This window comes from Doryrhamphus excisus, linkage group LG16, assembly GCF_037039965.1.
Source record: "Doryrhamphus excisus strain RoL-2023G ecotype Guam linkage group LG16, RoL_Dexc_Guam_v1.1, whole genome shotgun sequence".
Lineage (NCBI taxonomy): Eukaryota > Metazoa > Chordata > Actinopteri > Syngnathiformes > Syngnathidae > Doryrhamphus > Doryrhamphus excisus.
The window spans coordinates 16557372-16575841 of record NC_136372.1 but is presented as its reverse complement, the minus strand read 5'-3'; the positions used below and the strand labels follow the sequence as shown (position 1 = coordinate 16575841).

The 18470-nt window shown below is 39.1% G+C and overlaps 1 protein-coding gene across 3 annotated transcripts in view; it reads right to left on the bottom strand.

Annotated features, from left to right (window-relative positions):
• The window catches only part of prkcbb (protein kinase C, beta b), a 98819-nt gene that overhangs the window by 62678 nt on the left and 17671 nt on the right, over positions 1–18470 (bottom strand). For all 3 annotated transcript variants that reach the window (XM_058048359.2, XM_058048358.2, XM_078797322.1), the window contains exon 3: positions 6494–6576. In XM_058048359.2, coding sequence (XP_057904342.1) covers positions 6494–6576 — 83 coding nt within the window. The remainder of the gene's footprint in view (positions 1–6493; positions 6577–18470) is intronic.

The window sequence follows — 18470 nt, the reverse complement described above, 5'->3', positions numbered from 1 at the left end:
CGTGCACATCTGTGCGTATTTTGGTGTCTGTGTTGATTCTCGTCTCCTCTCAAGGACGACGACGCCGACGCCTCCTGCTCGTTGTGTGTTCCTCTGCAACGCGGTCGAAAGCTGGCCTTGATGAAGAACCAGCACCAGAGATGAAGTATGACATATCATGACATCCATCATCGACGCCATCGTGTTGCGGATGGCCGACACTTCCACTTCCAATGGCGTTGTCCAAATCCACATCTGTGGATTCAATTTAACGTGTGTGCGAATAAAGTTGTGTGTAAGACTGCAAAACACGATAAGAGGATGGCGGTAATGTGACGACCGGACCGAGGTACGTGACAAAAAAAAAAAAATCCAAATAAAAAATTATTAATAAAATAAAAAATATATTTTTAAAAATAAAAATAATAAAAATAAAAAATAAAACAAATAAAACAAAATAAAACAGAATAAAAATAAACAGATTATTAATTAAAAAAATAAAAAATAAAAATAAACAGATTATTAATTAAAAAAATAAAAAATAAAAATAAACAAATTAATAAAAAATAAATAAAACAAAAAAAAACAAAAACAAAAAAATGCTGGTGGAAAATATTTTTCCATTTTCCGTTACTGTAGCATTCTGCTCATTCTACAAGGTGATTCTAAACGATTATAACAATAACAACACAGATATCCTTAACCACTAAATAAATAGTCAATGGCTTATGGACATATAATACTTGCTAAGTCCCTAGCCCAGGGGTGGGCAAACTTTTTGACTCGCGGGGGGGGGGGCAGACTATATATATTTTACACGTAACAGTCCACCTGGTATTATTGTATCTGTAAAATTGTCATGCAATCTGCTATTATTATTTATTATTTTATATTTATATTTAAACATTTTAAAAATAATAAAATATAATAATTACAATAAAATTAAAATAATAACTATTATATTATTATGTAAAATATGTAAATATAACAATAATATTATATATAATTAATATAATAATTAGCATTAATATAATAATTATAATAATCTAATAATAATAATAATTATTATTATTATTATTATGTACTTGCGTCCCTTTTTTCAGGAGCACTTTGTAAACAACAAACCATGTCAAAAAACAAAATTGATAAAACCATCAAAAGGTTGGCTCAGGCCATGATGCCAGGTTGTACGTTGACTTTAAATGAAATACTTTGGAAAGATTGGGCGGGCCGTATTCAAACACTTGGCGGGCCGGATGTGGCCCCCGGGCCGTAGTTTGCCCACCCCTGCCCTAGCCCACGCGGACACATTTTAGCAGGATGGCGGCCATCTTTTTCAACCAATCGTGCTCAAATTTGACACACAAAATGTTTATCCGTCCCAAAAAAGGTGCGTACCAAATTTGGTTGTGATTCGGCTAATTAACACGCGTGAAAATGATGTTTAATAACAGATTTTTTTTAGGAGTGGAAGATTTTTTTTTTTTTTTTTCATATTATGGACCGTGAGGAACGATGTAACTTGGCTGGAAGTAAGATTATTACAAAAAATAGCGAATAGAGCAGAATTATTTTTTGTCATGTGGTTGTGCATTAGCAATAAAGTTGCTTACAAACCTCTGCCAAGGCAACACAGTCCTAATATGCCTTTAAAAAAAAAAAAAAACAACGTAATATTGCCTGTCATGCACAGAGTCACCACATCCACATCTTGAGTACCACCATCAGCTGACTTGAGGACCTGGAATGTAGGTTTCATTAGAGCATCTCATCCCTCGACTTCTCCCCAAGGGCGACCATTCTATTAACCCAGATCTATAATTGACTTCTTCTTTTAAACGTACATCGTTATCGGGAGACGGAGGAGAGAAAACGAGAGGAGGCGAGCGGCTTAGTGGCGTCCAGAGGATGACAACGTTACTGACGATGCACAATAAATCTTCTCTCCCACGGCCGCACCGAGCTATTGTCCTTGACAAACATGCGGCCTCGGCGGTCGTGACCCACATAAACGACCTCGGCGTCATGCGCTCAGAAAAGGGGAGGAGTCCTGCACTCCGTAGAACTCCGTGGTAAAAGGAAGTAAAGCTGTCCATGAGCAGGAGGTGACGTCTTATGTCAAAAGCATATAAAGTCCTCATAACATCTATATAGTACAACAATATACGACGTTAGCTTTGCCAACAACATTGCTAGCAACTAGCTTTAAATGACCTCACAACAGCAACATATTAACATTTTATAATATTAAAATTAAATAATGTAATATAAACCCACAACAATGTCACTTCCTGTACATTATAATGGGTAATAGCGACTATAGGGCTGTTATACTATACCTAGAGGGCTCTAATAAAGTTCATTCATTCATTCATTTTCTACCGCTTATCATCACGAGGGTCGTAAAGGGTGCTGGAGCCTATCCCAGCTGTCTTTTTACGGCGAGAGGTGGGGTACACACTGGACTGGTGGCCAGCCAATCACAGGGCACATATAGACAAACAACCATTCACACTCACATTCATACCTATGGACAATTTGGAGTCGCTAATTAACCTAGCATGTTTTTTTTGGAATGTGGGAGGAAACCGGAGTACCCGGAGAAAACCCACGCATGCACGGGGAGAACATGCAAACTCCACACAGAGAGGGTTCCGAGGGTGGAATTGAACCCTGGTCTCCTAGCTGTGAGGTCTGCGCGCTAACCACACGACCGCCGTGTCGCCAATATTAAAATTAAATATAAAATAAAATATTAAAATTAAAACCCACGACAAGCTAAAACTCAACTCTGAACCCCTGATACTTTGACTTCCTGTACACTATAATGGGTAATAGTGACTATAGGGCTGTTATACTATGCCTAGAGGGCTCTAATAAAGTTCATTAATTTTCTACCGGGTCGTAAAGGGTGCTGGAGCCTATCCCAGCTGTCTTCTTCAAGCGAGAGGTGGGGTACACCCTGGACTGGTGGCCAATCACAGGGCACATATAGACAAACAACCATTCACACTCACATTCATACCTATGGACAATTTGGAGTCGCTAATTAACCTAGCATGTTTTTTTGGAATGTAAGAGGAAAAAAAGGCATCTAAAAAGGGCTGCACGGCGGACGAGTGGTTAGCGTGCAGACCTCACAGCTAGGAGATCCGAGTTTGATTCCACCCTCGGCCATCTCTGTGTGGAGTTTGCACGTTCTCCCCGTGCATGTGTGGGTTTTCTCGGTAATGTAAAGGTGTCGGTAATGTTACTATATTTGGTCATAGGAGTGCAAAAGTGACTATAGGGATGCTATTTCATGTCTAGAGGGCTCTAATGTTAAAAAGTCTATTTGGAAGGTCATAAACGTTAACGTGCAGGCTTCACAGCTAGGAGACATGAGTTCAATTCCACCCTCGGCCATCTCTGTGTGGAGTTTGCATGTTCTCCCCGTGCATGCGTGGGTTTTCTCCAGGTACTCCGGTTTCCTCCCACATTCCAAAAACATGCTAGGTTAATTAGCGACTCCAAATTGTCCATAGGTATGAATGTGAGTGTGAATGGTTGTTTGTCTATATGTGCCCTGTGATTGGCTGGCCATCAGTCCAGGGTGTACCTCGCCTCTCACCTTAAGAAGACAGCTGGGATAGGCTCCAGCACACCCCGCAACCCTCGTAAGGATAAGCGGTAGAAAATGAATGAATGAATGAATTCTCCTCCTATTTTGTGTGGAAGTGGTAACTTTTTGGCTTCTTATTTTGTCTTTCCCCACCCTGAGTCATCTCTGTGTGGAGTTTGCATGTTCTCCCCGTGCATGCGTGGGTTTTCTCCGGGTACTCCGGTTTCCTTCCCACATTCCAAAAACATGCTAGGTTAATTAGCGACTCCAAATTGTCCATAGGTATGAATGTGAGTGTGAATGGTTGTTTGTCTATATGTGCCCTGTGATTGGCTGGCCACCAGTCCAGGGTGTACCCCACCTCTCGCCGTAAGAAGACAGCTGGGATAGGCTCCAGCACCCCTTTGCAAAATGAATGAATGAATACATTAAACAGCGTTTGTATGTCGGAACTATGAAAATATTCCAATGATAAATACAAGGAAATTCACTCGGGTCTGGAACCAACCAACCAACCAACCAACCGCGATAAAGGATCGATTCCTGGAATCCCAAATGAAGAAAATATTGCTGTGTTCAATGTCATTCAATGTCAAAAAACCAATAAGAAGACTTAGAGCAGCAAGTATTTAACGGAGCTGAGGTCCAGTTATCTCGACCTTGGTGGTCGCCGCAGTCCTGCGCGGTGGCTTGCGTGATGGATGCAGTTTGCATCACCTCTATTAACCCCCTCGTCTTCTCCTGCAGTTCATCACCATAAAGAACCTTCTTCGGGATGAAATTTGACAAAGAGCTTGGCGATGGCTTGTCGCTCTTCGCCGCTAACATCGACTGTGGTGGTAGCGGCCATCACAAACGTGATCTTTGTGGCTCGTTTCGTTACAAAATTACGCTAATAAACGAAGCCGACTGAAATAAAGCGCCTCATTGTTTCAACTTGTCCGAGTCTTTGCAGGTGTGCGTGGGCGCCACGGCTTCATCAAGCTGCACAAAATCTGTCAGTCCGGGAAAATACAAGAAAGCGTCATATTCCCCACGACTCCATGTGTCCTTAACAGCACCGCCGATAACACATAAACGTGGCTCTTCTGTTGCGTAATGCTACATTTAAATGCGCAGGAACTCGGGTCATAAGGCCACAAACTCATTAAGAAAATGACACAGTGGGGGGGGGGGGTGCTGAGGCCCCGTAATTAAGAGCACCCCCCCCCCCTTCCCCCCCGGGGTGGAGTGGCATTTAAATAGAGGAGGAAGCGAGGGAATGGAGGAGAGGGTGACAGTAGGGGAGTAATTCCGAGAGTGCCTGGCGTACGTAGAATACAAAGACGACGTATGAATAAGCAGATGATTGACACTTCTATTGCAGGTGAAACACGTACGACGACAGCAAACGCAAGGAGACGAGCACTTCCTCGAGTGAAGGCGTCCTCAAGAAGCGGCAGAGTCAAAACACGGAGCGTATAAAATCTAAACAAGTCCTCATAACATCCATATAGTACAACAATATAAGACTAATATAATATAATATAATATATTTATTACAATATTATAATAAACATTGCTTGCAACAAGGTTTAAATTACCTCACAACAGCAACATACTAAAATTTTATAATATTAAAATTAAATAATATAATATAATAATAACATAATAATATAAAATAATAATATAATAATAATATACAATATTATAATGTAATAATAACATTATAATATAACATAACATAACATAATAATGCCAACAACATAGCTAGCAACAAGGTTTAAATTACCTCACAACAGCAACATACTAAAATTTTATATTAAAATGTAAATATATAATAATAATATATAATAACAATAATATAATAATAAAATATAATATATTAAAATAAAATAAAATAAAAATATATAATGCCAACAACATTGCTAGCAACAAAATTACCTCAACAGCAATATTAAAATTAAATAATATAATAATAATATAATATAGTAATAATAAAAATATAATAATATAATATAACATAATATAATTTTATATAATATAATAATGCCAACAACATTGCTAGCAACAAGGTTTAAATTACCTCACAAGAGCAACATACTAAAATTTTATAATAATAAAATTTAATAATATAATAATAACAATAATATATAATAATAACTATAATATATTATAATATAATGGCAACAATATTGCTAGCAACAAAATTACCTCACAACAGCAACATACTATTTTTTAATATTAAAATTAAATAATAATATAATATAGTAATAATATAATATAATAATCATATAATAAAATATAATATAATATAATAACACCAACATTGCTAGCAACAAGGCTTAAATTACCTCACAACAGCAACATACTAAAATTTTATAATATTAAAATTAAATAATAGAATATAATAGAATATAATAATATAATATATATAAAATATATAAAATAATATTAAAATTAAAACCCACAATAAGCTAAAACTCAACTCTGAAACCCTGACACTGTCACTTCCTGTACACTATAATGGGTAATAAGACGACACGATGAAAGGAAGGGGAAGGAAGCTCGAAGACAGCTGGGGTAGGCTCCTGCACCCCCGCGACCCTCGTGAGGAAAAGCGGTAGAAAATGAATGAATGAATGAATATATTATTCCTCTGCTTCCTCTTATTATTATTATTATTATTATTATAATTACACTGTATTATTGCTACGCTAACTCCTCCCACATTTAAAGTGGTAGGAATACTAAATAAAATGAAGGAACCTACGTCAAATCTTGACTAGTGAGCTGATGAAGGGGTCTGTGTCGCTACAGTGCATTTGCACCATCATCACCAGTCATCATGTAGCATTTCCACATCCCCGGGTGTCAACTCTCACGCGTGCTAATTTGTACTCTGTGGTACATGAAAGTATGCGTAGTACTCACATCCGAAGCCGGTCCTTTGTCAGCTCCTGGGCAGGAGAAAGTGACAAACTCATGGCAGCGTTTGTGCACCACAAAACAGCACACTGTGGAGGGAAAGGAGGAAAAACGTTAGTCAAATAAATAAGTATAAGACATTTTCAATCAGTCACAAACAGCATTCGGTCTTTCTAAGGAACCTCGGTTTGCGTACGCTCTGGTTAGCATGTTTTTTTGTTTAATGTCAAAAACTTCATGTTATTAATACATCGTGTGTACTTTATGTATTTTTTTTAATCACAAACCATCCTTGCTAGCAGCATATTAGCTTGGTAACGCAGTCAAACAGAAACCGTGACTCAGCATCGTCATCCATCTGCGACATCATCAGCAGTTGACCGTAGCTTCTTGCTAACTAACACAAATATTGACACAAAAACTTTTAAAAATAGTTTTACATGCATAAAACATTTGTATATTGTATATTTGTATATCAAATTAACTTTTTTTTTTTTACGAAGGCCGTGGCAGCAAAATCAACACCACCTTCTTGTTTTGCCATGAGTTTTTTTTTTCATAGTATTTTTCACCTTTATCAAGTTGCAACTTCCTTTGGCTCCATTTTGTGTTATTTTGCAGCCGTGATCAAAAGAAAAGACTTATGAAGAAATAACTCATGGCAAAACAAGAAGGTGGTGTCGATGTTGATGTTGATGTCCATGCAACATTGTGTCATCTTTAAAGGAAGGTAAAAGTAACCTTAAATGTAATTTTATGTATTTATATGCATTTTAAATTGTTCTGCATGTAAAACTGGAATTTTTTTTTGTGTAAACATTTTTGGATTTCTGGAACGGATGAATTGTATTTACATTATTTCTTATGGGAGAAATTGATTGAATGGTTAGGGTACGTTTCAGGGAAGGATTAATGCAGTTACAATATGTAATGGTAATGGTTTAATTTCATTTGAACATGCATCAGATTACAATTGAGTGCCATCCCATAATCAGTTCACAGTTCCACATGTCCAAAAGGAGTAGGAAGAAGCAAAGCTTATTAAATCCTACCCCTCCATCTGGTACTTTTACAATCAGTAACTGTTACATTTGTTCACTTCCTGCTTTCCTAATATAATTTTAATTTATTTTATTTTATTTTTTTACTTAATTTTTATTTTTTAATTTATTTTTGTTCACTTCCTGCTTTCCTAATAAATTTAATTTATTTTAATTCTATTTAATTAATAAATTTCTTTAGTGTTTTATTTTAATTTTATTTAATTGTAAAATCCTACCCCTCCATCTGGTACTTTTACAATCAGTAACTGTTACATTTGTTCACTTCCTGTTTTCCTAATATAATTGTAAAATCCTACCCCTCCATCTGGTACTTTTACAATCAGTAACTGTTACATTTGTTCATGTCCTGTTTTCCTAATATAATTTTTTTTAACTTAATTTTTATTTTTTTAATTTATTTTTTGTTCACTTCCTGCTTTCCTAATATAAATTAAATTTATTTTAATTCTATTTAACTAATACATTTCTTTTTACAGTTTTATTTTAATTTATTTTAATTTTATTTAATTGTAAAATCCTACCCCTCCATCCGGTACTTTTACAATCAGTAACTGTTATTTGTTCACTTCCTGCTTTCCATAATACAGTTTAAAGTTTTTTGTTTTTTTTTTTAACAATGCACCTCGTACCAAAGTACAAGGTGACCATCCAATGACATAATGGGTACCATAGTAACTGTCAATTTCGTGATATATATATAGCACATCATATGTGACTTATTTTACACTGAAACAAAAGAAAGAAATGCAAAGTATGTTATATAGGGGCACTCGACAATGGCCGTGTTATTTTTGGGTCTGAAAGCTGTGAAATGTGCGATGTACCTTACAGTGGTAAATGTACAGAGGGTTCTGTCTTATTAACGCCCACACACACACACACACACACACACACACACTCTTATTGTCAGTCCTGCACCAGTGAGCCTTTGTCAGCCACTCTGGATAAGTGCTCCTTACACACGGCGGCAATGAAAGGGGGAAAAAAAAAAAAAAAGTAACTTCCTTTTATGCTGCAAAATTTCATATCTGGTATTAGAAAAAATCTCCATGAGCAATTACTCCAAAATATATTACATATAAAATAATAATTCTTCAAAATGTGTGCTGAGGTTGACAACAGTCGGCGGTGCAGAAAGAGGTGAAAGCCTGGATGCACAGTCAGCCAGCGTCAGCCATCCCACCCTGATCAATGTCAGTCCTACCGACAGGCATGACGAGTGGAGTTGACTAAAAATAAACTTGGCAATCACACGTGCACCCAAACGGTCCTAATGACTGCACCTGAAATTAACTGTCCAAGGTGCTATCCCTACCCCCCATTAAAAAAAAATACATCATTATATGTGGTAAAATATGCAGACAAAAATAACAACAGCGGATTCAGTAATGTGGAATAGATCGAGAACTCGGTGAAGCTAAGTGTTACTTTAACAAAGCGGACGCCTATTCAGGCTTGTTGTTCCTATATGTGCTATATTGCGTCGAGATTAAATGCCTGTTCTTGGTCTTGAATTTGAAATAAATTAATCCAAGACAAGCAAAGATTAATCAGTTATCTGACAGTTATTTTATTTTTTATTTCCATAGTCATGCGTGAAAGTAGATCGATTTTTAGGCATAATGGGATATTCTCACATATCAGCGGACACTAACTGTTTATGTTTGCTACCCCCGCCCCCCCCCCCGCACGAGGGCCCATATTTATAGGACTATAAGTTGCTCCGGAGTATAAGTTGCACAAGTCCAAAATAAATAATAATAATAATAAATACATAAATAATAATAATAATAAATAAATAATAATGAAATAATTTAAGTTTTAACAATAATAAAAGAATAGAGAACATGCTAATAGGTGTAAGCTATGCTAACACAATGGTTATTCAGCTACACAAAAAATAAACATAAACACAAAAGTTGTCCAGTGTTTATGAAACATAAATATCTTTTTCATTTATAAGTCGCTCTGGAGTATAAGTCCCAGGAACAGCCAACCTATGAAAAAAAAAAAAAGTGCGACTTATAGTCCGGAAAATATGGTACTCGACTAATCGAAACCATTTCAGTACTAAAATAAATAAAAAATAATAAAAAAAAATAATAATAATAATAATAATAAAAAATAAAAAAATAAAAAAATAAAAAAATAAATAATTAGCCTCTGGAGCGACTTGGAAAATATGCTCACTGTGAATCCCAGCTGTTCCATAATAAGACAAAGACTTTCTATTATCGTAATTCCAAAGCACACACACCGATTAAAAGGATGACAATTAATACAAAGTCTTTTTTCTTCATCTCGTGCACGCACATACGCGGTCATGTGCACACCTCAATGGTACTTGACTCCCACGCAATATCCTCCTCTTTGGTCACACCGCCCCCTGACTGATATGATACAACACACGTACAGCCCACCCACTCATCCCAGTCATACCACAGATTGAATACACAAAGCGAGGGTGGAGGGTGGAGGGAGGAGGGAGGCATGGAGGTAGAGATGGAAATGTGTGCACATATTGCTTCAAGGCAACTGCTCTTTTGGAGTATAGCTGCTGCCAAATCCTTTACCAAAACACAAACAGATTGTTTTTGCAAAAATAGACGCGCAAATAGACGCGCGCACCATGCAATGAAATGACCCTTGGGCCAAAACAAAACAAAACCGCTTGATGTAAATATGCCATAACAGAAATATGATATGTGCTGTTATTGCTTCATCAAAAACGCCGCAATCGATTTGACGCAGCAAAGGTGAGGCGGTACTGTAGTAGTGCAATGAAAGACGTGTACAATGTACTTCAATGTGATTCAAATATGCATGAAACTCAATGACTAAAATGGTAATGGTAATATTTCATTTGAACGTGCATCAGTTCACAGTTCCTACATGTCCGAAAGGAGTAGGAAGAAGCAAAGCTTATTAAATCCTACCCCTCCATCTGGTACTTTTATAATCAGTAACTGTTACATTTGTTCACTTCCTGCTTTCCTAGTATATTTATAATTTATTTTTACTTAATTTTAATTTTATTTAATTTGTAATTATTTTTACTTAATTTTAATTTTATTTACTTTTTAATTTTATTTAAATTTTATTTAATTTGTAATTATTTTTACTTAATTTTAATTTTATTTACTTTTTAATTTTATTTAAATGTTATTTAATTTGTAATTATTTTTACTTAATTTTAATTATATTTAATTTTAATTTTATTAACTTTTTAATTTTATTTAAATTTTATTTAATTTGTAATTATTTTTACTTAATTTTAATTATGTTAAATTTTATTTTTTTTTTACTGAATTTTATTTATTAACATGGCTTCCGAACTTCCGGGTGCCGTACACATCTGACTCAGTAACATTCAAGCTAATTTCGAGGTTAGCATGGTTTCTCTGTCTTTTAATAGGAATGGAATATTTTCCAATTGTTTTATTTTTAGATAAGTACCGCAACACACTGTATCTTATTTTTACTTCCTGTAGGTGAAGTATTGACCATGTGGCTCAATACTTTTTGATGTGGTGTACCTGCAGCTATCGCCATCATTGTGGATTGTTTCTCAACCAGCAGGGAAGGCTTCTTTGCTTGCTTCTTTTTTCACTTTTAATTGCAGAAAGTGACGCTAGGCGTGACCTATCTTCTTTGTTGTTGTCGTCGTCTCGTCCCCTCTTCCGGACCCCCAAACAGACAAACATTGTTTTCTTCTTCCTATTCTATCGTCTCCTCACTAGTCCCCGCCTCCCTCGTATATTCTCTTTATGTAATGTTGGCACAACACCAACGTTGCACAGCTTTTTCCACTAATGAGCTGCCAGTGTGTGTCTGTGTGTGTCTGTGTGTGTGTGTATGTGAGATGCAATGACATGTCGCACAGTGATGTCCCAGATTTAGATGCTGCCAGATACGGCGGGTGATGTCAATGCAGCACACACTTGCAACCTTTCTGAATCTGCAGCTTCGCTTCGCCAAACAAAACAACCACAGTCGGATTGTCAGTCCAGCGTTACTTCGACATACACTTATTAAGAAGACGTAGCAAGAGGGATCAGTGTCGCTACATTTAGCAAGCATTAGCCATTAAAGCCATAAAACAAGGAAACATTTAACAATATAAACATTACTGTATTGAATAGCTTTACAATCTAATATAGTATAGTAGGTGAATGTTTCTTCAACTTAAATATATACATAGCTATCTTGGGCTGCACGGCGGTCAAGTGGAGACCCGAGTTCAATCCCACACTCGGCCATCTCTGTGTGGAGTTTGCACGTTCTCCCCGTGCATGCGTGGGTTTTCTCGGTAATGTAAAGGTGTCGGTAATGTTACTATATTTGGTCATAGGAGTGTAAAGGTGACTATAGGGATGCTATTTCATGTCTAGAGGGCTCTAATGTTAAAAAGTCTATTTGGAAGGTCATAAACGTTAACGTGCAGACCTCACAGCGAGGAGACCCGAGTTCAATTCCACTCTCGGCCATCTCTGTGTGAAGTTTGCATGTTCTCCCCGTGCATGCGTGGGTTTTCTCCGGGTACTCCGGTTTCCTCCCACATTCCAAAAACATGCTAGGTTAATTAGCGACTCCAAATTGTCCATAGGTATGAATGTGAGTGTGAATGGTTGTTTGTCTATATGTGCCCTGTGATTGGCTGGCCACCAGTCCAGGGTGCCTCTCGCCCGAAGAAGACAGCTGGGGTAGGCTCCAGCACCCCCCGCAACCCTCGTGAGGATAAGCGGTAGAAAATGAATGAATAAATGAGTTCTCCTCCTATTTTGTGTGGAAGTGGTAACTTTTTGGATTCTTATTTTGTCTTTCCCCACCCTCGGTCATCTTTGTGTGGAGTTTGCATGTTCTCCCCGTGCATGCGTGGGTTTTCTCCGGGTACTCCGGTTTCCTCCCACATTCCAAAAACATGCTAGGTTAATTAGCGACTCCAAATTGTCCATAGGTATGAATGTGAGTGTGAATGGTTGTTTGTCTATATGTGCCCTGTGATTGGCTGGCCACCAGTCCAGGGTGCCTCTCGCCCGAAGAAGACAGCTGGGGTAGGCTCCAGCACCCCCCGCAACCCTCGTGAGGATAAGCGGTAGAAAATGAATGAATAAATGAGTTCTCCTCCTATTTTGTGTGGAAGTGGTAACTTTTTGGATTCTTATTTTGTCTTTCCCCACCCTCGGTCATCTTTGTGTGGAGTTTGCATGTTCTCCCCGTGCATGCGTGGGTTTTCTCCGGGTACTCCGGTTTCCTCCCACATTCCAAAAACATGCTAGGTTAATTAGCGACTCCAAATTGTCCATAGGTATGAATGTGAGTGTGAATGGTTGTTTGTCTATATGTGCCCTGTGATTGGCTGGCCACCAGTCCAGGGTGCCTCTCGCCCGAAGAAGACAGCTGGGGTAGGCTCCAGCACCCCCCGCAACCCTCGTGAGGATAAGCGGTAGAAAATGAATGAATAAATGAGTTCTCCTCCTATTTTGTGTGGAAGTGGTAACTTTTTGGATTCTTATTTTGTCTTTCCCCACCCTCGGTCATCTTTGTGTGGAGTTTGCATGTTCTCCCCGTGCATGCGTGGGTTTTCTCCGGGTACTCCGGTTTCCTCCCACATTCCAAAAACATGCTAGGTTAATTAGCGACTCCAAATTGTCCATAGGTATGAATGTGAGTGTGAATGGTTGTTTGTCTATATGTGCCCTGTGATTGGCTGGCCACCAGTCCAGTGTGTACCCCGCCTCTCGCCCGAAGAAGACAGCTGGGATAGGCTCCAGCATAACCATGATAAGCAGCAAAAAATGAATGAATGAATGATTTTTAGTGTATATATTTGTGTTTTAGCCCAAACAAAGATACTGACATATATATCGAAGGCAATATTTGGCTTCATGCACGCCCTAAACTACTTCCTGCAACCAACTTCCTGAACTTCTGGCTGGCTGGCAGCCGGACTTGGGAGCTTCTCCATGACTACAGCCTCGGCAGAGCTGGCAGCCTGTTGTAAGAACGCGAGCGGAGAGGCGAGACAGACTGCTCTTCTTATTTCATGCTCTGACTGTCTCGCTGAAGTCGAGGGGGGGGGAGAAGAAGAAGAAGAAGAAGAAGAAGAAGAAAAAAAAAAAGACAAGGAGGTGGGAAAAGATGCTGATCCAAGAGGACGAGGAGCAGGGTGCTAAATAGGTAGTGGAAAGAAGTCAATAGTCCAAAACAAAAGCCGGCGTTCACCCTGGGTCGGTGTAAGGACTTACATAAGGGGGTTGAACATCCTACGCCAACAGTATAAATACCCACAATGCCGCTTGTGAAGATGGGAGGAGGGGTCAGAGTGAGTCAGTTCGACCCCCATCGCTCCTTCCTCGAAACACTCCAACACTTTCACGTTATTAAAAGCCTCGTCACGGGGAAAATCACCGAGGATTCCGCTTGGCACCGCAACCGCGACCTCGGTTTACGGGAACGCAAAACAAAGAGTAAACAAAAGCGAAACCGAAAGCACAATTTCAAAAGTGTCATTCTTTGAAGGTTTACAGCGAGAACTGTCACACTTTGACGAAGGCGTTTTTTTTTTTTTCGATTGTGTTCGCGTTCGCCATCTGCTCTTTAAGTGGACTTACTGTGTTTTTTTGTTTTTTTTTTTTAATCTGTGAAATTCCCCACAGCACGAAATCGGTTCATTTCTCCGCCTTCTACAAGTGTTGCTGAGTCATGATGCGTTTACTGTCATCTCGGAACCGTCTAATTCATGGAAAAACGCATTTAAAGCAGAATAACTTGGCTTTGTTGACGCAACTTTGACCGAACTTCCATTGCTAGTATTTCCTGACTGTCAAGGAATCAGACGCTTCCAGGCTGTGAGGCCTTTTATTGGAGCCGAGTGCGAGACAGGAAAGAATGTTGGCACAAGACGGCTCGACGTGGTCCAGCCAACACCTCCACCCTCCATCCTCCTTCTCATTCACTTCCTCCTCCGTCTCCATCTTATTCAGCAACTTCCATTGACTTTCTACTCTCGTCGTCTGGGATGATTTACCTACACAATTCCTACAACGGAATAAATCCATCCCAAGCACACCTTCATTGATGCATTCGTTATTCCATCCATGGAAAAACACTGAAGGAATACATTAACACGCACTTGCTAGCACACTCGTTTATCATATCGTCACAATGTCTGTGAATGCATCTTCTGAATGCCTTATATTGATTTATGACTTATATATGCTGGAGCCTATCCCAGCTGTCTGGGGTACACATTGGACTGGTGGCCAGCCAATCACAGGGCACATATAGACAAACAACCATTCACACTCACATTCATACCTATGGACAATTTGGAGTCGCTAATTAACCTAGCATGTTTTTTTTGGAATGTGGGAGGAAACCGGAGTAACCCGGAGAAAACCCACGCATGCACGGGGAGAACATGCAAACTCCACACAGAGATGATCGAGGGTGGGGAAAGACAAAATAAGAATCCAAAAAGTTACCACTTCCACACAAAATAGGAGGAGAACTCATTCATTCATTCATTTTCTACCGCTTATCCTCACAAGGGCTGTGGGGGGGGGGGGGGGGGGGGGGGGGGGGGGGGGGGGCGGGGACTGGAACCTATCCCAGCTGTCTTCTTCGGGCGAGAGGCGGGGTACACCCTGGACTGGTGGCCAGCCAATCACAGGGCACATATAGACAAACAACCATTCACACTCACATTCATACCTATGGACAATTTGGAGTCGCTAATTAACCTAGCATGTTTTTGGAATGTGGGAGGAAACCGGAGTAACCCGGAGAAAACCCACGCATGCACGGGGAGAACTCCACACAGAGATAACCGAGGGTGGAATTGAACTCGGGTCTCCTAGCTGTGTGGTCTGTGCGCTAACCACTCGTCCATTGTGCAGCCGCCTTATATTTATATATAATGTTTTTTTAATTAAATTTTTGTGCTTAAAATGTTTCATTTAGGCAAAAAAATACTTACATTTTGCTGAAATATGTACATTAAAATAAAATAAAAAGAATGGTTGTTTGTCTATATGTGCCCTGTGATTGGCTGGCCACCAGTCCAGGGTGTACCCCGCCTCTCGCCTTTAGAAGACAGCTGGGATAGGCTCCAACACCCGCGCCACCCTCATGAGGATAAGCAGTAGAAAATGAATGAATGAAAATAAAATAATAAAATAAAATAATAAAATAAAATAAAATAAAATAAAATAAAATAAAATAAAATAAAATAAAATAAAATAAAATAAAATAAAATACTTCCTGTCCTCACTCGGGTCGAACTATTCCATTAATAAATTAGGAATCATATTTTGCTGACATTCACCTATCACGGTTAGGTCTGGAATCAACCAACCGTGATAAACGAGGGATTACTGTATTAAGCCCCCCCCCCACACACACATTGCCTTACGCTAACTATTATATAACGATTACAGTGGAAGCATAGCTAAATTAGACACTTCTGTGTAACTGAATTGTATGTAAATGCACACACACACACACACACACACACACACACCTTGAGAGGAGGCCCCCCATGAAGCCCCTCTCTCCTCTCTCCTCTCTCCTCGTGTTTGTGATTGTGGAGGGCTCTTAGTTTCCTCTTGCAGCAACACTACTCCCGCCTCCACAGTGTGACCTCAACAGGCGGCTACCGAACATGTCCAGCCTGGCCCGCACACACACACACACACACACACACACACACACACACACACACACACACACACACCTCCTGTACTGTATATTAACTCTGGACCACTTGCCTGCCCTCCTCCCTCACACTTGGCCCTTAACTGCCACTTTGTCTTTTCTTTCTCTTGACTCCCCCGCTAAATTCAACCTGTTTTGAGCCGCGAGTCCAAAAAAAAAAAAAAAAAAAAAAACGAACAAGCGAGTTCCTCCAATATGTCTTTGTCATATTGTTTGTTTGCCATTTGCTAAAGAAGCGACATAATCCCCTTTAATGCACTTTTATCTAATTTAACTAAGCCCTCATTAATCCCCACAGTGAAGTGGTATGGAGAGGAATGATTGATGGATGGAGAGAAAGAGAGAGAGAAGGAGTGGGAGGACAAGAGTTTGGCGAATGGAGACCAGCGCTGATGAGACGGGTTCCAATCATGAACCAAATGGCGTTTGCTAAACTGCGAGCATCCGTTCAAAACTCAAAACAACCGAGTCAAAGTTTCAGCCAAAGACCTTTCCGGCATGATCGTATACTCTGTGTACTTTGTACTTGTACTCTCTTATGTTGCAGTATTTCACCATATATTGACCTTCAGCAGAAGCAATGATTGGTGTTTCCCAGCATGCTTTGTTGACATTCAATTCTTGTTACTTTTGGTGTGAATGGAGACACCCTGAGTAAGAATGGTTGTGCAATCAGTAGTGTATATAATACAGTAGTACGCTACTGTGAGTAAGCTAAAATGGCTAAGTCATCTCGGTAGTTTTCATTGGGCGACTTGTCACCTAAATCAGGAAGTGATTGTCCATTTTGGGGTTTCACTTTTGATTTAGCCTACTGTAGCTAGCACTGTTAACGTGCTAAATATTAAAATACCACACACCTAGTCAGCCGGTGTACTATTGTACTTTCTAGATTAAATTCAACATTTAAATTAGAATAAATTAATTATAATTAATAATACATTTAAAAAATTCTGGTCTGGAATTTTGTGAATATATTTCTAAATATATTTTCTAAATAATAGTCCAGTATGACTTATTTAGTTGTTTTTTTCCCTTTTCCTGATATATTTTTGACTCATGAAACTTTGATGGCTGATTGATAATAGATGATTAATCGGTTAATGTGATTAATCAGTTTGGTTCGGCTTGATTTGGTCCAAACCGATGACTCGATTCATCGAACCGACAAGCTTCCGATTAATCAAGTAAGAAAATAAACGTTAGCCACCCCCCTGCTTGGAAGTTAAGATTAATTAATGGATTAATTGATTATTAATCGATATAGCTGCTATTTTGGTAATTGCCAAATCTTTTTTCATTCACTCATTCATTCTCTAGCGCTTATCCTCACGAGGGTCGCGGGGGTGCTGGAGCCTATCCCAGCTGTCTTCAGGCGAGAGGCGGGGTACACCCTGGACTGGTGGCCAGCCAATCACAGGGCACATATAGACAAACAACCATTCACACTCACATTCATACCTATGGACAATTTGGAGTCGCTAATTAACCTAGCATGTTTTTGGAATGTGGGAGGAAACCGGAGTACCCGGAGAAAACCCACGCATGCACGGGGAGAACATGCAAACTCCACACAAAGATAACCGAGGGTGGAATTGAACTTGGGTCTCCAGCAAAAGAGTTGTGTAATGTCATAAATAATGAATTATAGGAGTGTATAAGTGACTATAGGGGTGCTACTTCATGTCTAGAGAGCTCTAATGTTAAAAAAAAAACAAATTTAGAAGGTTCATTCATTCATTCATTTTCTAACGCTTATCCTCACGAGGGTGGTGAGGGGTGCTGGAGCCTATCCCAGCTGTCTTAGGGCGAGAGGCGGGGTAGACCCTGGACTGGTGGCCAGCCAATCAGAGGGCACATATAGACAAACAACCATTCACACTCACATTCATACCTATGGACAATTTGGAGTCGCTAATTAACCTAGCATGTTTTTGGAATGTGGGAGGAAACCGGAGTACCCGGAGATAAAACTTTTTTTTTTTTATAAAAAATTTAAATATGTTCGGATTTCGGTTATTTTAGTCGTCCATAGAAGGAGACCAATTATGTGAGTTAAATGAGTTTGGAAAACAGCGATGGACATTTTGCAGTTTGGGTCATACCGATTCGGTCCGTCTGTGGCCCAACTGACGACATGATTAATCGAAAAAAAAAAAAGACGCTTCAGATTAATCAACTTAATCTGCAGCCCAACTCCG